This window comes from Euprymna scolopes, chromosome 15 (genome assembly GCF_053919585.1).
Source record: "Euprymna scolopes isolate OS-2025 chromosome 15, ASM5391958v1, whole genome shotgun sequence".
In the NCBI taxonomy this organism is placed as follows: Eukaryota; Metazoa; Mollusca; class Cephalopoda; order Sepiida; family Sepiolidae; genus Euprymna; species Euprymna scolopes.
In genome coordinates, this window is record NC_136496.1 from 107,690,614 (window position 1) to 107,710,686 (window position 20,073).

A 20,073-nucleotide genomic window follows, 5' to 3' on the forward strand; every position below is an offset into this window, starting at 1 on the left:
ACTCTGATATCAGTAGCCTCCACGGAGATGAAGCCTTCCCCGACTATCAGGCGGTGGATGAGAGCACACGCGAAGACGAGAGCAGCACTGTCCCCCTTTGCAGAAGCACCCGACGGTGGCGATCGCCACCCTCCTGCCGTCTCTGTGATCATGAGATCAGGGGGGAGTTTGGAGAAAGAAGTGGCTTACCATTAAAGCGGCTGCGTCTTTGTGCCTGCAGAGCACAAATTGAGAATCAAGATGGCGCCCACATGCGCTTATGTGGAAAAAAGTCTCGTGGAATCTCGGGAATCTCGGAGAATCTCGTACCCTGGTTCCATAAATAACGAGGAAAGGAAAGCGGGAGGACAGACGATTTTTAGTCACTAAAGCGAACAACATGTGTAAAAGAAGAGGTAGAAGAAAAGAGTGTGGTGAACAAAACAAACAACGACTCGGTTGAAAGTAGAGTTGTAACGAACACATTTTGTGCTTCTATGTGTGTGTGTGTGTCTGGGAAAAAATCATTCTAATACTTGCGTCAACCAGATTCAGTCACGGCAATGCGTGGCCGGGAGGGTACAGCCAGCATATATATATATATATATATATATATATATATATATATATGTATGTATATGTGTGTGTGTGTGTGTGTGTGTGTGTGTGTGTGTGTGTGTGTGTGTGTGTGTGTGTGTGTGTGTGTGTGTGTATAAATGAAATGTTGAAGTTAAAGTTTTCCTTTGAACTGGCGAATACCGTTAAATGTTCGTGCGAAAAGAAGTTTTTCTTCAGGTTGCAATGTTCTCGTCACACGCAACAACGACAATCCTTTTTCTTTTCCTGTTTCGACGTTCGTAGAAAATCCGTTGTTCTTTCTTCCCACTACACGCAAAAGAAAAACAAACATTTTTGCGAAAGTATATTAAAATGAAAAAAAAAAAAATAGAAAGATTGCTTTGAGTCATTTCAACATTAAACTTAATAATACTCCCAGCGTATGTGTGTGTGCTTATATTTACTTGATTTCAACTTAAAATCGTTAAATAAAACCTATTTCTCTTACAAGAAGAAGCAAACTTTGTTCATTTTTTATTTAAGTAAAACGCAAGATTCAATTTTTGTTTCATATTCAAAAAACAATATAAATAACAACATATTTTTGTTTCATATTCAAAAATAAACAATATAAATAACAACATATAGATAACAACATATAGATAACAACATGTAGATAACAACATATAGATAACAAAATATACATAACAACATATAGATAACAACATATAAATGACAACATATACATGACAACATATAAATAACAACATATACATAACAACATATAGATAACAACATATAAATGACAACATATACATGACAACATATAGATACAAATTTATTATCAATTTTATTCTAATCATTTATGTAACACAAAAAGGATGTTATAACATGAAAGAACTCACCACTTATCTTAGTCAATACCAGATTTTTTTTTTTACATAGGCATCACCACTTATCAAGGCCAAGAGGCCACTCAAGGATAACGGTTAAAGAGTGTACAGTAGACATTGGACAATATAGTAATCATTACTAATGAAAATTTGGTAAATTTGATAACTTATATAGAACGGCTCATCAAGAACTTATTTACGTTAGACTTGAACACAACCATATTGTAGTCAGCCGGAAAGCAGGAAAACGGAAGATAATTCCACAGGCGTGCAGTTCTAAGAAAGAAGCTTTATTCATGGAATCTACGTTTAGGTTTAGGCACAGATAAAGAGCGGGGGGGGGAATTATTGATAGTGTGTACAGCTAGACGAGTGTTTCTTGTGAAAGTTTGGCGAGGGGGGACCATAGATTGAAGCTCAATCGAACACCTTCCATGAAAATAACGATACATCAGAGACAAACTCGCAACATCTCTTCTGTGAGACAGAGGTTGCAAGGAAGAGAAAAGGACATCTCCTACGAGGCTACGAAGTCTATTTTGAACTCTATCAAGGCAGAACAAGTCCTTTCTAGCAGCTCCTGCCCAGATGTGGCAACAATATTCCATCCTTATCCAATTTATCATGGGCTAACACGGAAGTAGTAAGGCTTAGAAAACTGTCAATCAAAGCAATCAATGGAAAGTACTTTTTCATATCAATATGTAATAATATTACTGAAGAGAACTTGAATGCTTACTAGACAATATCCTCAAGGTCTCTCTGTACGGGGGTCGTCAGGGCAATGTGGTATGAGGATAAGTTTCTTTACAAGTAAACCCTGACTAAATATTCAAAATTACATAGTATTTGTGGCCCCAAAAAGGTCTCCTCGTACTGGCTTTTACGAGAAATTGTTCACCTTCTCCAAGTGATGTTACCTCAAGTAACAGCACAAAGTTAGATATTTCACCAAACTATATGAATTCTTGTCCTGGAATCTAGTAACACCAAAATACCACAAGAAATGTATACTATACCACATTTAAATGGTCAATCGGGGAGAGGAAAATTAGGTTCTCAATTATTTTAGTAATGGCTGGTGGCAATCTTCTAGTCATGCTGTCGCAAAACAAATAGCCTGCTTCCAATCTGTTATAAGCCAGCCTGGAAGTAGTAAGGATTAGAAAACTGTCATAAGAATGTTCATGTCAGTTCGTAATCTGGTCTAACCGGAGATATCAGAGATAAAGGAGAGTTTCATAATGAAACAAATGTTGTACAATCCATAGCTGCTCTATTTCTTGCATTATTTAAGTTAATTGGCAAAGTACTGTTGGAATAAGCAGAGAACTGGTCTTATATTCAATAAATTGTGCTATCAAGGTTTACTAGTTTGACTTTTTTACTTTTTGCTATTTTACTCAGTGGAAGAAGATGTAATTTCATACTTTTTTTCATAGTTATTTTATCCCAAACAAGGAACAGTTCCACTTGAACGTAAAGGGGCTACTATTTGGGACTAACTCTGTATAGATACTATGTAGGGAGTTGAGCAGCGAGATGTCTGTCCATGCTACACTTAAACTTCTGCATGTCAGTACAGACAGGAAAGCAAGGACCTGAGAGAGAATTCTAAAGTCTAGCAGGAAGAAACTATTAATGTAGAAGGCTTTTCGGCGTCTAGCGATCTCTACAGTCGAGAGCATTCATGCCAAAGGGGTACAAGTGCCTTGAGTTCGTCGGAGCACATTCCACTAAAGTATCTCCAAAACAGTCACAGTAGCACAACATTTCAGCGCTGGGACAAGGGTTGGTGTTTGATTGATAGCGACTCTTGTGTGGATCCTGTCTAAGTGCGAGAGACTAGAGGCAAATGCACTAGATCAGATGTGGAAGCAATACTCTATGCATGGGCGAATGGTGGCCTTGGAGAGATATAGGATACTTTTGAGTGTGAGCAACTTTCTAGCACGGTAATGAGAGCCCATTTTCTTCAATTTCAAGAGTATGAGCAAAAATGACTTTAGAATTTTAATGGGGATTGAACTCTCTGTGACAAATCTACAGTTAACACACTATCATTTCTGACAATGATGCATTTTGGCCCCAATGGTAATTGTGGCATATCTCAGGACTTATGTATAGCCCCAAAAGTCCCCAAGGCCTCTTAACATATTGAAATTTGAGTTCAGCACAAAACTGCTAAATAACCATACACAGAAAATTTTGGATAAATATGATGAAATAGTCTCAAAAAAGGAATGTTTTTATTAGCCCTAAAATATACAGTTTGGGACCATGCCTAAGAAAGATTAACAAGATGTTGGTTTACATTACATTTAAACGTCTACATATCAATACAGTAAAGGAAGCAGGTAGCAGGAAGTGAATTCCAAAGTCTAGCTGTTTGAGGGAAGAAACTATTAGAGTAGAAATCTTTCTGCCATTTGGGGACCTCAACAGTGAAGGGGTGAGATTTTGTTGCTAAGCGGGTTTCTCAGGGATATGTAAGTTGAGGAGGCACAATTATTTCATGTAGCTTTTTTGTCAATGTGAGACCATCTGTCATGTATTTCTGAGGGTATGCCATCAAAGCCTGGAGCTTTGCCACAAGACAGCTGTTTTACAGCTTTCTCAACTTCCTGGTTGGTGGACAAACCATCAGGGGTTTTGTTTGTTTCGGTTTGTGGAAGCTCTGCGATTGCCTCAGTAGTGATTAAGGAAGACCTGTTCAGTACAGAGTTGAAGTGCTATGCCCACTTGTCTGCAACATTGGCTAACTCTGTTATCAGTTTTGTCTCATCAGCATTTAGCAGAGGGGAAGGGTCGATAGCCTGTGGTCCATATATTGTTTTGAGGGAGTCACAGGATTTCTTTGAGTCATATATATCTGCATATTTCTGTTTTTCCAGAGATTTGTCATTGAACCATTTATCTTGTTTTTTTGTGCAGTTTTGTTTGAACAGTTCTACGGGTTTTCGAAAATGCTTACTTTTTTAAAGTGGAATTTGGATCCTGCTGTATTGCATTGTGACACTTGTACTTTTTTGTGAGTAGTTTCTGGATTTCCTCATCATTTTCGTCAAACCAATCCTGATGATTCTTCTGGGATGGTCCAAGCCATTTCAGTGATGACGTTTGTACAACTTCCTTGAAAGCTGTTCAATCGTATTCAATATCAGAATGACCAAACTGTAGTTCAGTTAGTCTTGTATTGAGGTTATTCGCAAGTAGGGTTGCATTTGCTTCCACTTTTAGTTTGGAGACATTAATGCACTTGGCCATCTTTTTTTCTTGATGGCGCCGCTTGGCTACAATGCTGAGTCTTAGTTGGAGATAACAAGTCTGTGGTCAGTCCAGCACTTTTACCGTATAAACACATGGTAATATGCACATGGACATAAGTATAAACGTGCATGAACATTTGATGGCAAACATATACACACACACATACAAACATTACACACATATGATCATAAATGAACATATGCACATTATAGCCTCTACATGTACTACTTTATATGTAAACATGATTTTTTTACTGAAAAGTCAACGCATCAAGGTCAAAAGATCACTCGAGGATAACAGTTAAATGAGTATCATGTGGTTAGCGAGGCATCACCATGAATATCGGTAATAGAGCTTGGACATGATTTGATTATTTAAGAAGATAGCTCAACAAGAACTTGTTTACACTGGACTTGAAAACGACCATATCATAGTTAACCGGAAAGCAGCCCTGTGGTATTGTGTTTCACGGATGTGTAGTTCTAGAAAAGAAACTTTGCTTACGGAAGTTTTGTTTAGATAAGAACGTAGAGATGAGAGGGAGGGAGGGAGAGAGAGAGAAAGAGAGAGAGAAAATATACACAAATATATACAAGATCTGTTGTTTTTTTTTTGTTTTTTTTCTTAACGATTCTGTAGTATTTAATTGTTTCGCTTACCTAAACGATGAAAGAGTTATCTACCCTTTGTTTATTTGCATTGGCCTTTTTATTTTGTTTGATTGGGCAGTTACAAGTCCGATCCCTGTTATAAGTTTAGCCATGCTGACGACGGTTGATACCCCGAAACACGTGTACATGGATAACTTTTATGTACGTCAAAATATTTGATAAATATTTAAATTAAAAACATATTTAAATATTTAATAAATAAAAATAATAATAATAAATCAAAAATAATAAACACACATACACACAGTAATAAGCACATCGATGCAGACTAAGTACAGGCATATACGAACATCTGATTACAAACACATACACACACATATAAAGAGTAACATATAAACATAAGATCATAAATAAACACATACACACATAGACTCTCGTGCATGCTTACACATAAGTACTCACAAAGACTAAATTAACATATATACACACACACTCTATTCTGAAACCATTTTTAAAATTCATTAGTTCTGTGTTTACAGTTTTATTTCATTAAAGAAAAAACGTCACCTTAATTAAAGGACTTCGTTCATTGGTACTAATTACTCGCAGAGATGAAACAAATTATGAAATAAACTAATCGAATAATTTATTTGCTACACACCTGCAACGGATACAGATTGAAATATATGAAATATGAAAAATGGAAAGCTGAAATTGTTTATCGACGTTTTGTCTTCATTCAAAGACTTTAGCAAGATGAATGAATATGAAACGTCGGTGCACATAAAAATAGCTTTTACGTTTCTGCACTTTTTAGATGAGAATCTCAAAAAATATATATATAAAAAATCCTTAACAAAAAAATATATTTATAAAAACAAACAGAAAACGGAAAACCTTCTGAAGAAAGAAATCTAGGTAATTTTTTTATTACATAGTTTTCCTTAAAAGGGAAATGGATTCCATATTGTTCATTAAAAAAGTGTTTTCCTCAACGTCTGAAGAGAGACCGTTCTTGTGAATATTTTCAAACGATATAAGGTTTGAAATTGTCTGAATGGTCGCGAAACATTTGTATTGAACAATGAAAATACACTGCTTGTTGCTATCAATCGAAGTTTTGTTGTCTTGATTTTGTGAAAACAATATATATATATATATATATATATATATATATATATATATATATATATATATATATATATATATATATATATATATATGTGTTAATCACTTACTTAAAACGTACTCGGTTTGTATATACCAATCGTAATGGGTTTTAAAAAATTTCTCATAAATAAAGGTTTTTTATAATAAAAAAGATCTTTTTATATAATTTTGTAACACTTAGAAAAAAAGTCCAAGCTCAATGAATTCTTCAAGTTACAAATATCAAGTTTTCTAAGGTGGTTATTTATTACCTTTCAAAAGGTATCCATTACAATATTGCTTCATATTGCGACTAACAAGTCTGCAAAATTATGTAATTGCTGCATATTTAGTCACATCCTCTTCAGATATTTATCTTAAAAACTCATAAAATCACCATTTTGGAGAACGTACATGTAACCGTCACACTCTGCCGTTCTTTCTCAGTTAAAAAATGGTGTTTTAATGTTTTTCACAGTTTGATGTTAGTTTCGGATTCATGAGGAACTGAAGATGCGGAAGATTTGAGTGAATGGGCCAGTTCACAACTGCATTCTTGTCACAGACTATTTGACTAAGATGGGCATCAAAGCAGTTCATCACCCTCCCTATAGTCAAGACCTTGCTTCCTGTGACTTTTGGTTAATTCCTAAGCTCAAGGAAAACTTTAGAGGTTGTCGTTATGAAACAATTGAGATAGATGCTGTGACAAGGATCATTGACACACTCACATAAGAGGACTTCCATGGGGACTTACAGAAGTAGTTGGAATGATACAGCAAGTGCATTGCAGCCAAAAGAGATTACTTCGAAGGGAACTAGAGCTTCATGTGTGTACTATCAATAAAAATGCCCATACGAAAAAAGTCTGGAGACTTATTGAAGGCACTTCATAGGTGGTGACTCATTAGTATAAAGAAATGCACATATTTGTTATATTGAGCATCTAAGCTAACGCTGAACCTGTTTCTCTTTAATAAGAACTTAGAACTGCATGCCTGTGGAACTCTGTTCCGCTTGCCTGTTTCCCTCCCGACTTCAACCTGGATGTCTTCAAGTCCAACACAAACAAATTCCTGATGAACCGTCCCCCTAAGTAATGACACCTTCCCAATTCTCCAATACTATTGCTACACTATCCCTTTGATTACTGCACACACAATAACCCTTATCCTCGAGTGGCCATTGGGCCTTGATAACTGGTGAACTCCATGTAAAAAAAAAAAAAGAATGATGCGCATTACAAGTACGAAAAGAATGAAGGTGGAAAGTAAAGAATGAAAAGGGAAAAAAAATAAGAATTATTTCTCTTTAGTTAATTTTTCGTTTAAGATGATTATGTAAGAATTTTAGTGCAACTTTACTGTAATGTCTCTTTTTAAAAATGCATTTCAAAGGAAAAAATTATTACATACTAATTCCAAAAATTACGAAAACTGGTCCAGTAAAAAATAAGTCTAAGTAAAAACAGAATTTTTTGAAGTTGCGATTTTTCACTGTAAATTAACCCTTTTAGAAAATCGAAAACGGGGGAGATAACTGCATTCTATAGTTTAAGTTGCTTTGCGCAGAATCCAATGAGATTATGTTTAAGGTTGGCCATCTTGCTTTCTCTCCACCTGCTGCATGCTTTTTTTTTTTTTTTTCGAAAATCACTTCTAGTACATCTACTTGATCATTTTTTTCTTAATGTTTAGAAATTATATTAATTTCGACTCTTAAGTACAAGATAATATTTTTCCACTGAAATGTCTTAGTTCGAAAATACATGCTTAGTTCGGACAACACACTATAATATAAGTTTAATTTGTAAACTTTAATGTTACTTAGGTCCAACTTTTAAAGCAAGAGAATGTTTAGGACTATCCAGCTTCATATAAGACCAAACGGAAAATAGAACCAAATGAGGTTGGCTTTTAAAACAGAATGTGGAAATGTAGTCATAGAGAATCTAAGCTGGAGACTTGCATTCATTTGCTTGTTTTACAGGTACTTTCACAGAATTAGGACGAATGAACTCAACTGCACTTGGGCTATCTCAATGTATATATTCCCGAACCATCCGACTAGCAGCAAAAACCCACCTCTTCACTGTAGATTTTCCGGAAGATTTTCTACTCTTTTGAATTCCTTTCCTGCTCTATGTTGTCCAACTGTACAAACATACATACATTTAAATGTAATGTAAACGAATATCTTGTTACGTAGCTCTCAACCAAACTACTGCACCCCTCGAAAAATAAAAAAAAATAAAAATTACATGATTACTATCCTAGTAGCCACTGACGCTTTAGAGACAATGTTTAGGATGAATGGAAATATATGTAGATAAAAAAGAAGAAGAAAAAAAAACTCAGATTTAAATGTCAAGTGATGGAGTCGGAGTGCATACGGGCAAAGACAAAGAAAAAAAAAATAGAATCAGTCTCTTTTTTATCGAGTACAAATATGCGGGGAATATATGTAGTAGTAGTAGTAGTAGTAGTAACAGTAGAAGCACTAATAGTAGTATCAGTAATAGTAGTTGTAGCAGACATAGAAGTAGTATAAAGATTACGTAATTGAATAAGTCATATAAATAACGAAATATAGGAAAACTTAAAAACACAGAACATTATAAAAATGAGTTCAAAACTAGGAGTAGGAGCACACATTCATTACTGCATAATCTCAGATGGTCTTTCTGCTAATATTAAGAAAGTGAACCTTGGGTTTGCTCTTTATTTGCTTTCCCTCCCCCTTCCTATTTTTCCTTTAGTCCTCATATTCCATTGATGTTTCTGAAAAAGGAAGATGAATTGCTGCTTTCTTCATCGGCTGCTGTCAGGTAGGGGAGACTTCTTAATTCTCTCATTAGAATTCATCATCATTCAACCGTCAATCTATCGCTATCCTTGAGTAGTCTTAAGCCTTGATGAATATTGACATGTTAATCAAAGAAAGTACAAAATTGAAGTTTGGCTAGGTAATCATGGAGTTGAAAAAAAGTAACACTAAGTTTAATTACAGATTCTAAGCAATTAAGAATAATAAAATAATATTAAATATCTAAAGACAAGACAAGAAATCATTTTTTTCATCCGGAACAATGTAGATCATCACACTTTTCGGGTGTTTGTAGTTTTGACATTTAGTGTGACACACACACACACACACACACACACACACACACACACACACACACACACACACACACAGACACACACACACACACACACACACACACACACACACACACACACACACACAGACAACTCCCCATTATATAATAAATTATTTATACATCTCTCTGTCTCTCTCATATATATACGACAACAATATGTTTGCTTGTCTCTAAAGAATAACATACCTTCTTATTGGTCCATACTCCTAAAAGAACACCATAACAACGCGTTATATCTATATGGATTTTATTTGTTTTATGGATTCCCTTGTCAGAGTTTGGCACGCTGAATCTCTTTCTACAATTTACTGGTTCTCTGTTGGCTTCCAAAAGATTCGTCTGCACGTCAGTTCGCTAATGTGTTTCTCTCCAACTCACCAGTTTGATCTTTGTTAAAAAACTATATGCCAGCAAAGCAGACCAAATCAGGTGTCGTTCACGTAAGCTAAGTTATATGTAACTTTCATTCCTCATCTTTTATTTAATATATTTAATTGCTCCAGAATTGAAGTTTGGCTAAGTAATCATGGAGTTATCTCCCTTGTTTATACCTTTATTTGCAAACGATTAGAATAGATACATTTTTTGCTAACGAGAAACAAGTTTATTTATCCCATTAGCACAGAAATCTGGAGTTCTGGAAGCGATGATGTCATTGAAGGCCGATTCGGCATCATCTCAGTTTTTGAAACATATTTCATGTAGGAAGTTGTTGAGATGCTTTAAAAATGATAGTCATTTGGCGAGAGGTCTGGTGAATATGGCAGATGAGGCAGAGTCTCATCACCCAATTCGTTTAGCTTCTGCAGACTCAGTTGAGCAACATAGGAGTGAACGTTGTTATGGAGGAGAATTGACCCCTTCATATTGACCAATCTCAGGCACATATGTTGAAGCTTCTGGTGCATTTCATCAATTTGTCAGCCGTACTTCTCCACCATAGTTATTTCGCCCGGATTACAAAAGCCTTTGATGGATGAGACCAGCCACAGATTGCCAAACAGTCACCATAACCATTTTTTTGTTAAATTTCGGCTTTGGGAAGTGTTGTGGAGCTTCTCCAGTATCCAACCATTGTGCCGAACATCGCCAGTTGTCATAGAGGATCCACTGCTCATCACACGTTACAATCCGCTCAAGAAATGGGTCGTTTTGTTGTGCAGAAGGAGCATAGAAAACACCTCAAAACGATGATTTTTTTAATTATCATTCAATTCAGGCAGCACCCGTTTATTCAACTTTTTGACTTTCCTATTTGCTTTAAATGGTGAGTGATTGTCCTCGAGTTCAACAGCAACTTCTTGTGTGGTTTTGCAAGGATCGGCTTCAATTAAGGCTTTGAAATGTTCGTTATCAACCACAGTCAGCCGGCCGCAATCGCCTTCATCTTTGTGGCTCTCGTCACCATTGTGAATTGTGCCACACATTCGTTAGTGGTTCCTGGGAAACACACATCATTGATATCACGAGCTGTTTCGGCAGCTTTTCGGCCTAGTTTGAACTGGAACGAGAAAATCGTGCGGATTTGAATTTTGTCCATGCTGTCGAAAAGCCTGCAAAAAAATGAATGAAGAGATTGAGAACACTATCGAATTACACAATTCGATAGAGCGAAAAACGCGCTTCAAAATGATATATAACATGACTATATACATCAATGAATTAATTCAGAAATCATATATAAAAGTAACATATGTGAGAAAACATTGTTTTTGCACCAACTTAATAATAAGAATGTCATTCTATAGATAGTAAGCACTTCCACATCAAGTTTAGTAGCAGACACTAAGCAATTAAGAATAATAAAATAATAATAAATATCTGAGGACAAGACAAGAAATAATGCTGCAAATTGCTATAATAATGCCTACAGCAAAGCCGACGTCAGAATGAAAATATCATTAATCTAATTAAAGAATCCACTAATATGATATCCCATAATACATCTCAAACTATACAAAAGGTTTTGATTGAAAGCTGTTGTGGTGTAAAATTGACTGACAGGTTTCTTTAGCCAGTTTGAGTGATTTGTTGTTTGCAAGTATTGATAGAGTGCTAACAAGTGAGCAAAGGACAGAGAAGGGAGAGGGGTGGGATGGAGTGATGACAAAGGAAATGGGATTCGAAAGAAAATGAAATAAAAAGAAAGGCCATTGGCTGAGATTAATTGTTGTGTTTTGAGAGTGTCCTTCCAGAATCTGTCTACAACGGTTACAGGAGAGATTTAAATAAACTAATTATAAGACGAATACAAGGCAAAGAAAAATTGGCGATTTATATAAAAGACAAAGGCGAAATTGAATACAGCGATGGATAGACAGAAAAAAAAAAGAGAAAAGTGAATTGTGAGAATTAAATGAGCGAATCAAACAAATAGAGTAAAAATGTGGCCAATGGCGGCTCATGTCTGTATATTCTGTGGAATTGCACTCTAGATTTATTATCATTTATAAAAGACTAGCATGGGTGCCCGACGTTGCCCGGGTGTTTTAAGGTGTGTGTTGAGCAAAAAAAAAAAAAAAATGACCTGTGACGCGAAGGCAGAATAGAAAGTGAAAGAAAATCTGACGTCTTACCGCGACCGGAAGTTCAGAACGTTAAAATTAGACAAAGTCAATCCAACCAATATGATGACTTGCAAAAATGGCTTGCAAAAAAATTGACACCTCCTTGTAGAAAACAGCCAAGTTGAGGGTGAAGAAATTAATGATTTTAACCAATTTTTCGATATTTGTCGTCTGAGAAATTGAGTTAAAATGATACTAACCATCGAAAATAGGGCGGACCACCTCCCTAGATGAGTTCATAATTAAAGGATACTCTGACTTAACATCTAAATCTGACCCCCAAGATAGCCATGGGCATGGTATATGTGCCTACATTAAAGATGGCTTCCATGTGGCAGGGATATCTCCAGAGAATACCCTAATTTACATTATATGTGCTTCCAGGTTGCACATGCTTACACCACTGCATTTATATTTGCCCTCTATCGCCCCCACAACAGCGTAGTTACTATTTTTAAGAGTATAACTGAGAAAAAATTTACCTCATCCTGCCTGCTCATCCTTCAGCTAACATTCACATTTACGGTGACTTCAATGTCCATAACGTGGAATGGCTGACTCACTCAAATAAGACAGATGATGAGGGGAGGTTCTGTCATGATTTTGACATTGCCTATGACCTCACTCAGATTGTTCGCGAGCCCACCCGTGTGCCCAATACTACCGGTCAGTACACAAGTCTTCTAGACCTTTTTCTCTCAACTTCTCCTGAGCTATGTTCATGTTCCATTCTATCTCCTCTGGGATCCTCCGACCACTCTGTTGTATCAGTTAAGATAAAAATGAAATGTAATAAGTTTTCCATCGTACTGTATACCGATACTCTATGGCTGACTGGGATAGCTTCCGTACATTCATATCTGATCTACCTCTCCATTCCATGTTTAAAAAGGATGTGTCCTCTATAATATCAGACCTGACCAGATGGTTAATTGTAGACATAGACCGATTCATACGATCCAAAAAATTCCTAAAAAAACCTAACAGCCAGCCATGGTTCTCCCCTGAATGTACTGCTGCTATCGTGCACAGAAATCACTTTTTCCATATTTACCAACTAAAGCTGCTTTCAGGACTACCAGCAATCACTGTAAAATAGTAATAAAAAATACAAGAGAGCTATATGCTCAATCCGTTAAATCGAAAGTAGATGAGCAGCGCCTTGGTTCTCACCAGTTTTGGCAAATAGCAAATAGGATCCTGAATAGAAGCGTGCGTTCTATCCCAACCATTATCAATGAACCAGAGATCATCTCGTCAGCATCAGACAAGACCAAACTATTTGCCAAGAACTTTGCAGCTAATTCTACCCTATGCGATGAAGGCCATCAACTCCCATATTTCCTCCTATAACACACAACACACTAAGTAACATACAAATATCTGTGCGTGAGGTCGCCAAGCTAATCAAGAACCTTGATTCCAGTAAAGCAACTGACCCTGACGGTGTTCCAATTATAGTGTTAAAAAAGCTTCAACCAGAACTAGCACACATACTTACAAAACTGTTTAAGCATTGCCTTAAGGAGAAGTGCTTTCCACCAACCTGGAAAACCTCATCAGTATGCCCTGTATTTAAGAATTCAGGTGATAAGCCATTTCCCTCTCAGTACAGACCAATAAGTCTCCTGTGTATCATGAGTAAATTGCTGGAATCCATATTAAATAGAGAAGCAGTCAACCACCTCAGCAGAAATAACCTTCTTAGTGATACACAATATGGTTTCCGTTCTGCTAGATCTACTGCAGATGTGCTAACAGTTATATCTCACAGGATTAGGTAATCTCACGACAAAGGTTTCCTTTCTAGGGCAATTGCTCTTGACATATCAAAGGCCTTCGACAAGGTATGGCATAAGGGCCTACTTCACAAGATTTCCAGCTACGGTATAGCTGGAAATGTTTTCTCAATCATTAAATCATTTCTCTCTGATAGGCTCATAAGAGTAGTAGTTGATGGGCAGAAATCAAAGGCCCACAGTATTAATGCTAGAGTCCCTCAGGGGTCCATCCTGGGCCCAAGTCTCTTCCTGATCTACATCAATGATCTCCCTAAACACATACTTAAATCATTGGTTGACATCTATGCTGATGACACGACCAACTATGGCAACACATCAAAGGCTGTAAATTACAATGTTTTCTCTGATTCTCTCTCCTTTGATCTTGAGTGCGTGGTACAATGGGGTAAGAGGTGGCTGGTTACCTTTAATGCATCTTAAACCAAGTTTCTATCTTTACATCATCAACGCTCTGATCCCCATCTGGCATCAATTGAAATTGATGGCTCTCGTCTAGGGGAGGCCCCATGTTTTGACTAGCTTCTATGTTTGACCTTTACTCCTGATCTGAAATGGAACACATACATCAAGTCTGTAGCCAAGGTCGCTGGCAAAATCGTGGGATCCTTCTACCGCTCCAGAAGATATCTCACTACTGATGCAATTCTCTATTTATATAAAAGCCAAGTACGTCCAAGGATGGAGTACTGCTGCCACATCTGGACAGGAGCTGCTAAAAACAGCCTATCCTGCCTTGACAGAGTACAAGATAGACTTCGTGGTTTAGTGGGGGATGCCCTTTTCTCTTCCCTGCAACCTCTCTTCCACAGAAGAGACGTTGCGAGCCTCTCTTTGTTTTAGCTTTATTTCAATGGCAAGTGCTTGCCTGAGCTCCAATCTCTGGTCCTCCCTCGCCAATCATTCTTGAAAAATACCCGTCTAGCTGAAACCACTGTCAATAATTTTTCCCACTCTTTATCTATGCCTAAATCAAAACGTAGATTCCATGAACAAAGCGTCTTTCTTAGAACTGCACACCTGTGGAACTCTCTGCCACTTGCCTGTTTCTCTCCTAACTTCAACTGTGATGTCTTCAAGTCCAACATAAACAAATTTCTGATGAACTGCCCTCTTAAGTAATGACACTTTATCAAATCTCCGATACTAACTAGTACTATGATACTATCCCATTGATTACTGTACACACAATAACCCTTATCCCAGAGGGGCTTCTGGGCCTTGATAAGTGGTGACCTCCATGTAAAAAAAAAAAGGAAAAGAAAAAGAAAACCTGTGGCCTTTATCAAAAGTTTTAGGCAGACATACATACATACATACATTTAAACAGACAGGTGAGATTTATATAATAGAAGACATGGTGAGGGGAAATATTTCTTCACTAAATGTTTTACCCATTGAAACGGGCAAAAGTTATTGCCCGTTGACTTAGAATGAGTGCTTTATACCAAATTCATGGTAAAATTTGTGTTCATTTTTGCATTAAACACTAATCCCTATTAATCCCTACATGTGCATCAGATAAGCCTAGTAAATATGGAATGGTGGTGACTATTCCTTACTAAACCTAACTTTACATCGAACAGACACTAATAATACTTAGTTCATTGCGCCAAAAGTTCATACAAAATTTCGACCAGATCGGACCAGTAATTTCTAAGAAACTTCTAGAGTAAATGTTGTATTGTAATGGCTAATCTCTATTAATCCCTAACTGTACATTGAACGGATACCATAATACTTAGTTTGCTGCACTTTATCATAACAAGGTTTCATACAAAATTCCAGCCAGATTGGCTCACTAGCTTCTGAAAAAAAGTAGAACTGACAGACAAATATACCAAAAGAAATATCAATTTTGGTTTCGGTTTCGATTCTAGCTGATTGCACTCAAATATATTTTTTTGAAACTTTTGAAATCATAATTATATATTTGGTACAATAATAATATGAAATGATCAATAGTGAATTGACTTTATAATAGTAAATGCGAAATCTGCGTAAATTAAAATATCATATCTAAGCATATTTCACGACTGGGCAACGCAGGGCGCCCCTGCTAGTTTGATATTAAAATTGCTTTCAAAAATTTATTTGGCTTTATAGTGAGAGCATCCATTGATATTATATTTTATTGAATAACACATCAAATCGGTTGTATCGTTTTAATATAGATACCGAAAACTAAGATATCAGTGTTTCCAATATTCATCAGACACTTAGTGTAATATTAAAAAAAAAATGCACCCAAATTTTTATGCTTAATTATAGATATCGCTGAGAAAATATGGTTAATTATCCTTCTGGTCATAAAAAAGACACCAGAGACGCCAACAGGTTAAAACAGTGGTTTCCAACCACCGTGTCCTGGCAAGTTGGTGTGCCACAAAATGATTGCTTGTGTGCCACAAATAGTTTATGAGTGAAAGTTGCAAGTTATTGTACGTGGAAAACAGCTTTTATATCATTACTAGCAGGTTGCCCGGCGTTGCCCGGTCGTAAAATACGCATAAATATTATATTTTAATCAATACAGAAACTGAGACATGTGCATGAAAGTACTATTTACCGTTCACTTCTAGTAAGTAAAAAAAAAAGAAAAAAATACTGAGATCGAAACGAAACCCTAAAGACATTGAGTCAAGTAGGGCAACCATTAGACCAGCGTGACACGCTCTTCAACAAGTGTTTTTAAACCGACTTAAACTTAACAAAAGGAATCTGTAATGTGAACCATTCACTCATGCAGTCGCGAAACAATTAGCAGATGTAGAAAAATCCGACGACTCCCACATATCAATTTTTAAATTTGAACTTCTTAGAAGCTCCTTTTTTCAGATGAAACCCTATTAAAAAGTTTTCCACGTATCTTAATCGCCTATATACCAGATTTCAAGTCTGTAGATTAAAAATTCGTTGAGTATATAGGTTGAGAAGTGTCCTCTCACACACACACACACACACACACACACACACACACACACACACACACACACACACACACACACACACACATTCTCACTTTCATAGAATATTAGCAGTTCCACCCGGCTTTGCTTGAGCCCTACGTACTGTTCATAACTTTATTTGCATATGTAGACATTGAAAAGTGTGAATATGTATGGTAATGTTTTTCTATATGATAAGCTTCCTTAGAGAAAAGCTGAGACCGCAGAGGTCAAATATTTTTTTGACTTGACCCCAATTATGACCCCTTAACATTTATTGTTTTGAGCTCAAATGAAATTATAAAGTTAGATCCATGTCCAATGAACCTATATCTAAAATTTCAAGTGCTTAGACCCAAAATTGGCGGAGGAGTTTGGTAGAGTTCTCAAAGATCAAATCGTTGAACTTTAACAGTCAAATTTCTGGCCGAAGATCGATTAAAAAGATTTTCCCAAATCTCAATACCCCTTCTTTCAAATCTCGAGTCTGTAGACCGAAAATTGACATAGTTATTTGGTAGGGAAGTGTACACACACAGACAGACAGACAGACAGACAGACAGAGATTTTCACTTTTATAGATATATAGATATGATAGATAACCAGAGTTGTTTGTATTAATAAATATTAACCCAAACATTATAACTTACGTGATATTGATTCTTAAATATAAAACAGACAAAAATAAAATTGTATAATATATCGCTTGTTTAAAATGTTAGATATTCGGAAATTTGCATAAGAATAGACATATGTAAGCAATGTAAAATACTTTTTGTGATAGGTGTGCCATAAATGTTTAAATACCGTATATTTCAGCGTATAAGACGACCCTTAAAGCTAAAAAAATATCGTCTTTAAAAACCAATATTTCATAATATACAGGATATTGCAATCTCCAGCCAAGGCTAAACAAACATGGTCTCGTGATTTAACAGTCGTCTTTGACAACCGATATGTGATAGATTTATTAAAATTTGTTCCAATTTTGTACTTCGTCTTAACTGACGGTCGCCTTATACGCCGAAATATACGGTAGCTGAATAATGTGACACCATGTAAAAACGTTTGGAAACCACTGGCTTAAAAGATAGTATAACAGTACATTAATGCATGTAATAGTATAGTTTCTGCTTCTGATCGACTTAAATAGACAGATACGAAATCTCCATCAGTAATAGATTATGGATGTTTATGAACGTATTTTTTTATCTTTTATTTATTCTTCTTATCTTGCAGCATAATTATGCTGTACCAGGTGGTCGACTCAGCCCAAGTGTGTCAGAGGCAGACTTACACAACCCTTCGGCAGACCCTACCAAATCAGAGGTGAGTCATCATTTCATTTCAATTTCTTTCGTGCATCACGTAAATAATCAAAACTTGTAAAAAATAGAATTCAATTGAAATTAGATTAATATGTTCATTTAAAGTTTGTAGATTAGTTTCCTGCCATCGACCTCAGATCTATCGCTGGCCATGCTTATTAGTAAGAATAAAACATTACTATTACTAACGATTACTACGACATTGTCCCATTGACTACTGTACACGCAATAACCCTTATCCCCAAGTGGCCTCCGGGCCTTGATAAGTGGTGACTTCCATGTAAAAAAAAACAAAAAAGAAAAAAAACAAAGAATGAACAAGCCTATATATATACAAAAGTAAATTAAATTCTACTGAAAACTATTTTACAAGATAACGAAGGGGTGGGATTTTACTGCTTGTCGAGATAATCCCGAGTATTACATCGAGGGGGCACAAGTGCTATGAGTTCATCAGAGCGCATCTCATTAAAGTATTTGTAAAATAGGTCCAGGGATGCAACATTGCAGTGATAACGATAGAGCAGAGTTTTTTTTTTTAAATGTTATTCATCCCAAACAAGGCACAGTCCTACTAAGTCATCACTGGCTACTATTTGGGACCAGTCTTTCAGGGATATTATGTAGGGAGTTGAGCAGCAAGATGTCTGTTCACATTGCACTTAAACTTCTGCATGTCAGTACAATCAGTTATTTAATTAGTAAGGGTGGCATGAGCAAGATATGAGAGTTTGAGAGTCCAAGAAAGGTTCTGGGTAAAAAGAAGTTATTTTATTTGTAAGAATGAATTAAATACACCTGTTCATTTTGGCTGGCACCGCGTGTGTTGACGTGTGTATGCATTGTATAGTTATGAAGATGCATGCATGTGTATTAGCATGCCTGTTTTGTTAGTGAAAGCGTATATGTACAAACGGGGTACATATTAAATTAAAAATAAATTAATGTGCTCATTTACAGTTTATAGATTAGTTGACTGCAATCGACTTCGGATCTATCGCTGGCTATGCCTATCAAGAATAAGACCCCCCCCCAAAAAAGTGACAAAACATCTTTATAAAAGTTAATTAATTTCTATTGACAACTATTACAACGGACACAAGATAACTTGTCGGCAATGAATGAGAGTTTAAGAATTCAAGGAACGTTCTGGGTGAATAAAAGATTTATTTTGTCTGTAAGAATAAATTAAATACACCTGTTCATTTCGGCTGGCACCACATACGTATACATATGTGAAGATGTGTGTGTGTGTATTAGCATGCCTGTTTTGTTAGTGAGAGAATACATGTACGAACAGGGTATATCCGTTCAGTGAATGGTGTGTGTGTGTTCTTTGCTAGATGTGCAGAAATGTGGGTTCTATTGCTGAGCGTTTTTTGGATTCAAAAATTCTGACTGGATTGTGACGTACGTACGTGTATTAATTGTGAAGGAAATATAGGAAAGAGAGCAAAAAACATTGCATTTGCGTTTAAATATTACATGCAAGATTCGGAAATGTTAAAGAAACTACTGATTTGAGTTTTTGCTCAATGCAGAGTCGAAAAGTAAAAAAAAAAAAAACATTCACTGTTCTGTACTATTTGGATTATTTGGACTACTGTTCTCATCTTGTGTATTATTCTCACAACATTTTGGCTGATGTAACCTCCGACCTTCTTCTAGTGTATATTGTTGAACTTTGAAATCTTATTGTCAATTTCGGGAATCTGCATGGAATCCAGGTTTTTATCTCGGAAATACTTTTGTATGTTAGTGAATTCAGAGGAGCATAAAACAGGAAAAGAATTCCAACGTCTATTAGT

General features: G+C 36.2%; 1 protein-coding gene across 7 annotated transcripts in view; it reads left to right on the forward strand.

Moving 5' to 3' along the window:
* The window catches only part of LOC145294057 (regulator of G-protein signaling 7-like), a 728,168-nt gene that overhangs the window by 395,058 nt on the left and 313,037 nt on the right, over positions 1-20,073 (forward strand). For all 7 annotated transcript variants that reach the window (XM_080141049.1, XM_080141054.1, XM_080141050.1 and 4 more), the window contains exon 9: positions 18,177-18,266. In XM_080141049.1, the coding sequence (XP_079997175.1) occupies positions 18,177-18,266 (90 nt within the window). The remainder of the gene's footprint in view (positions 1-18,176; positions 18,267-20,073) is intronic.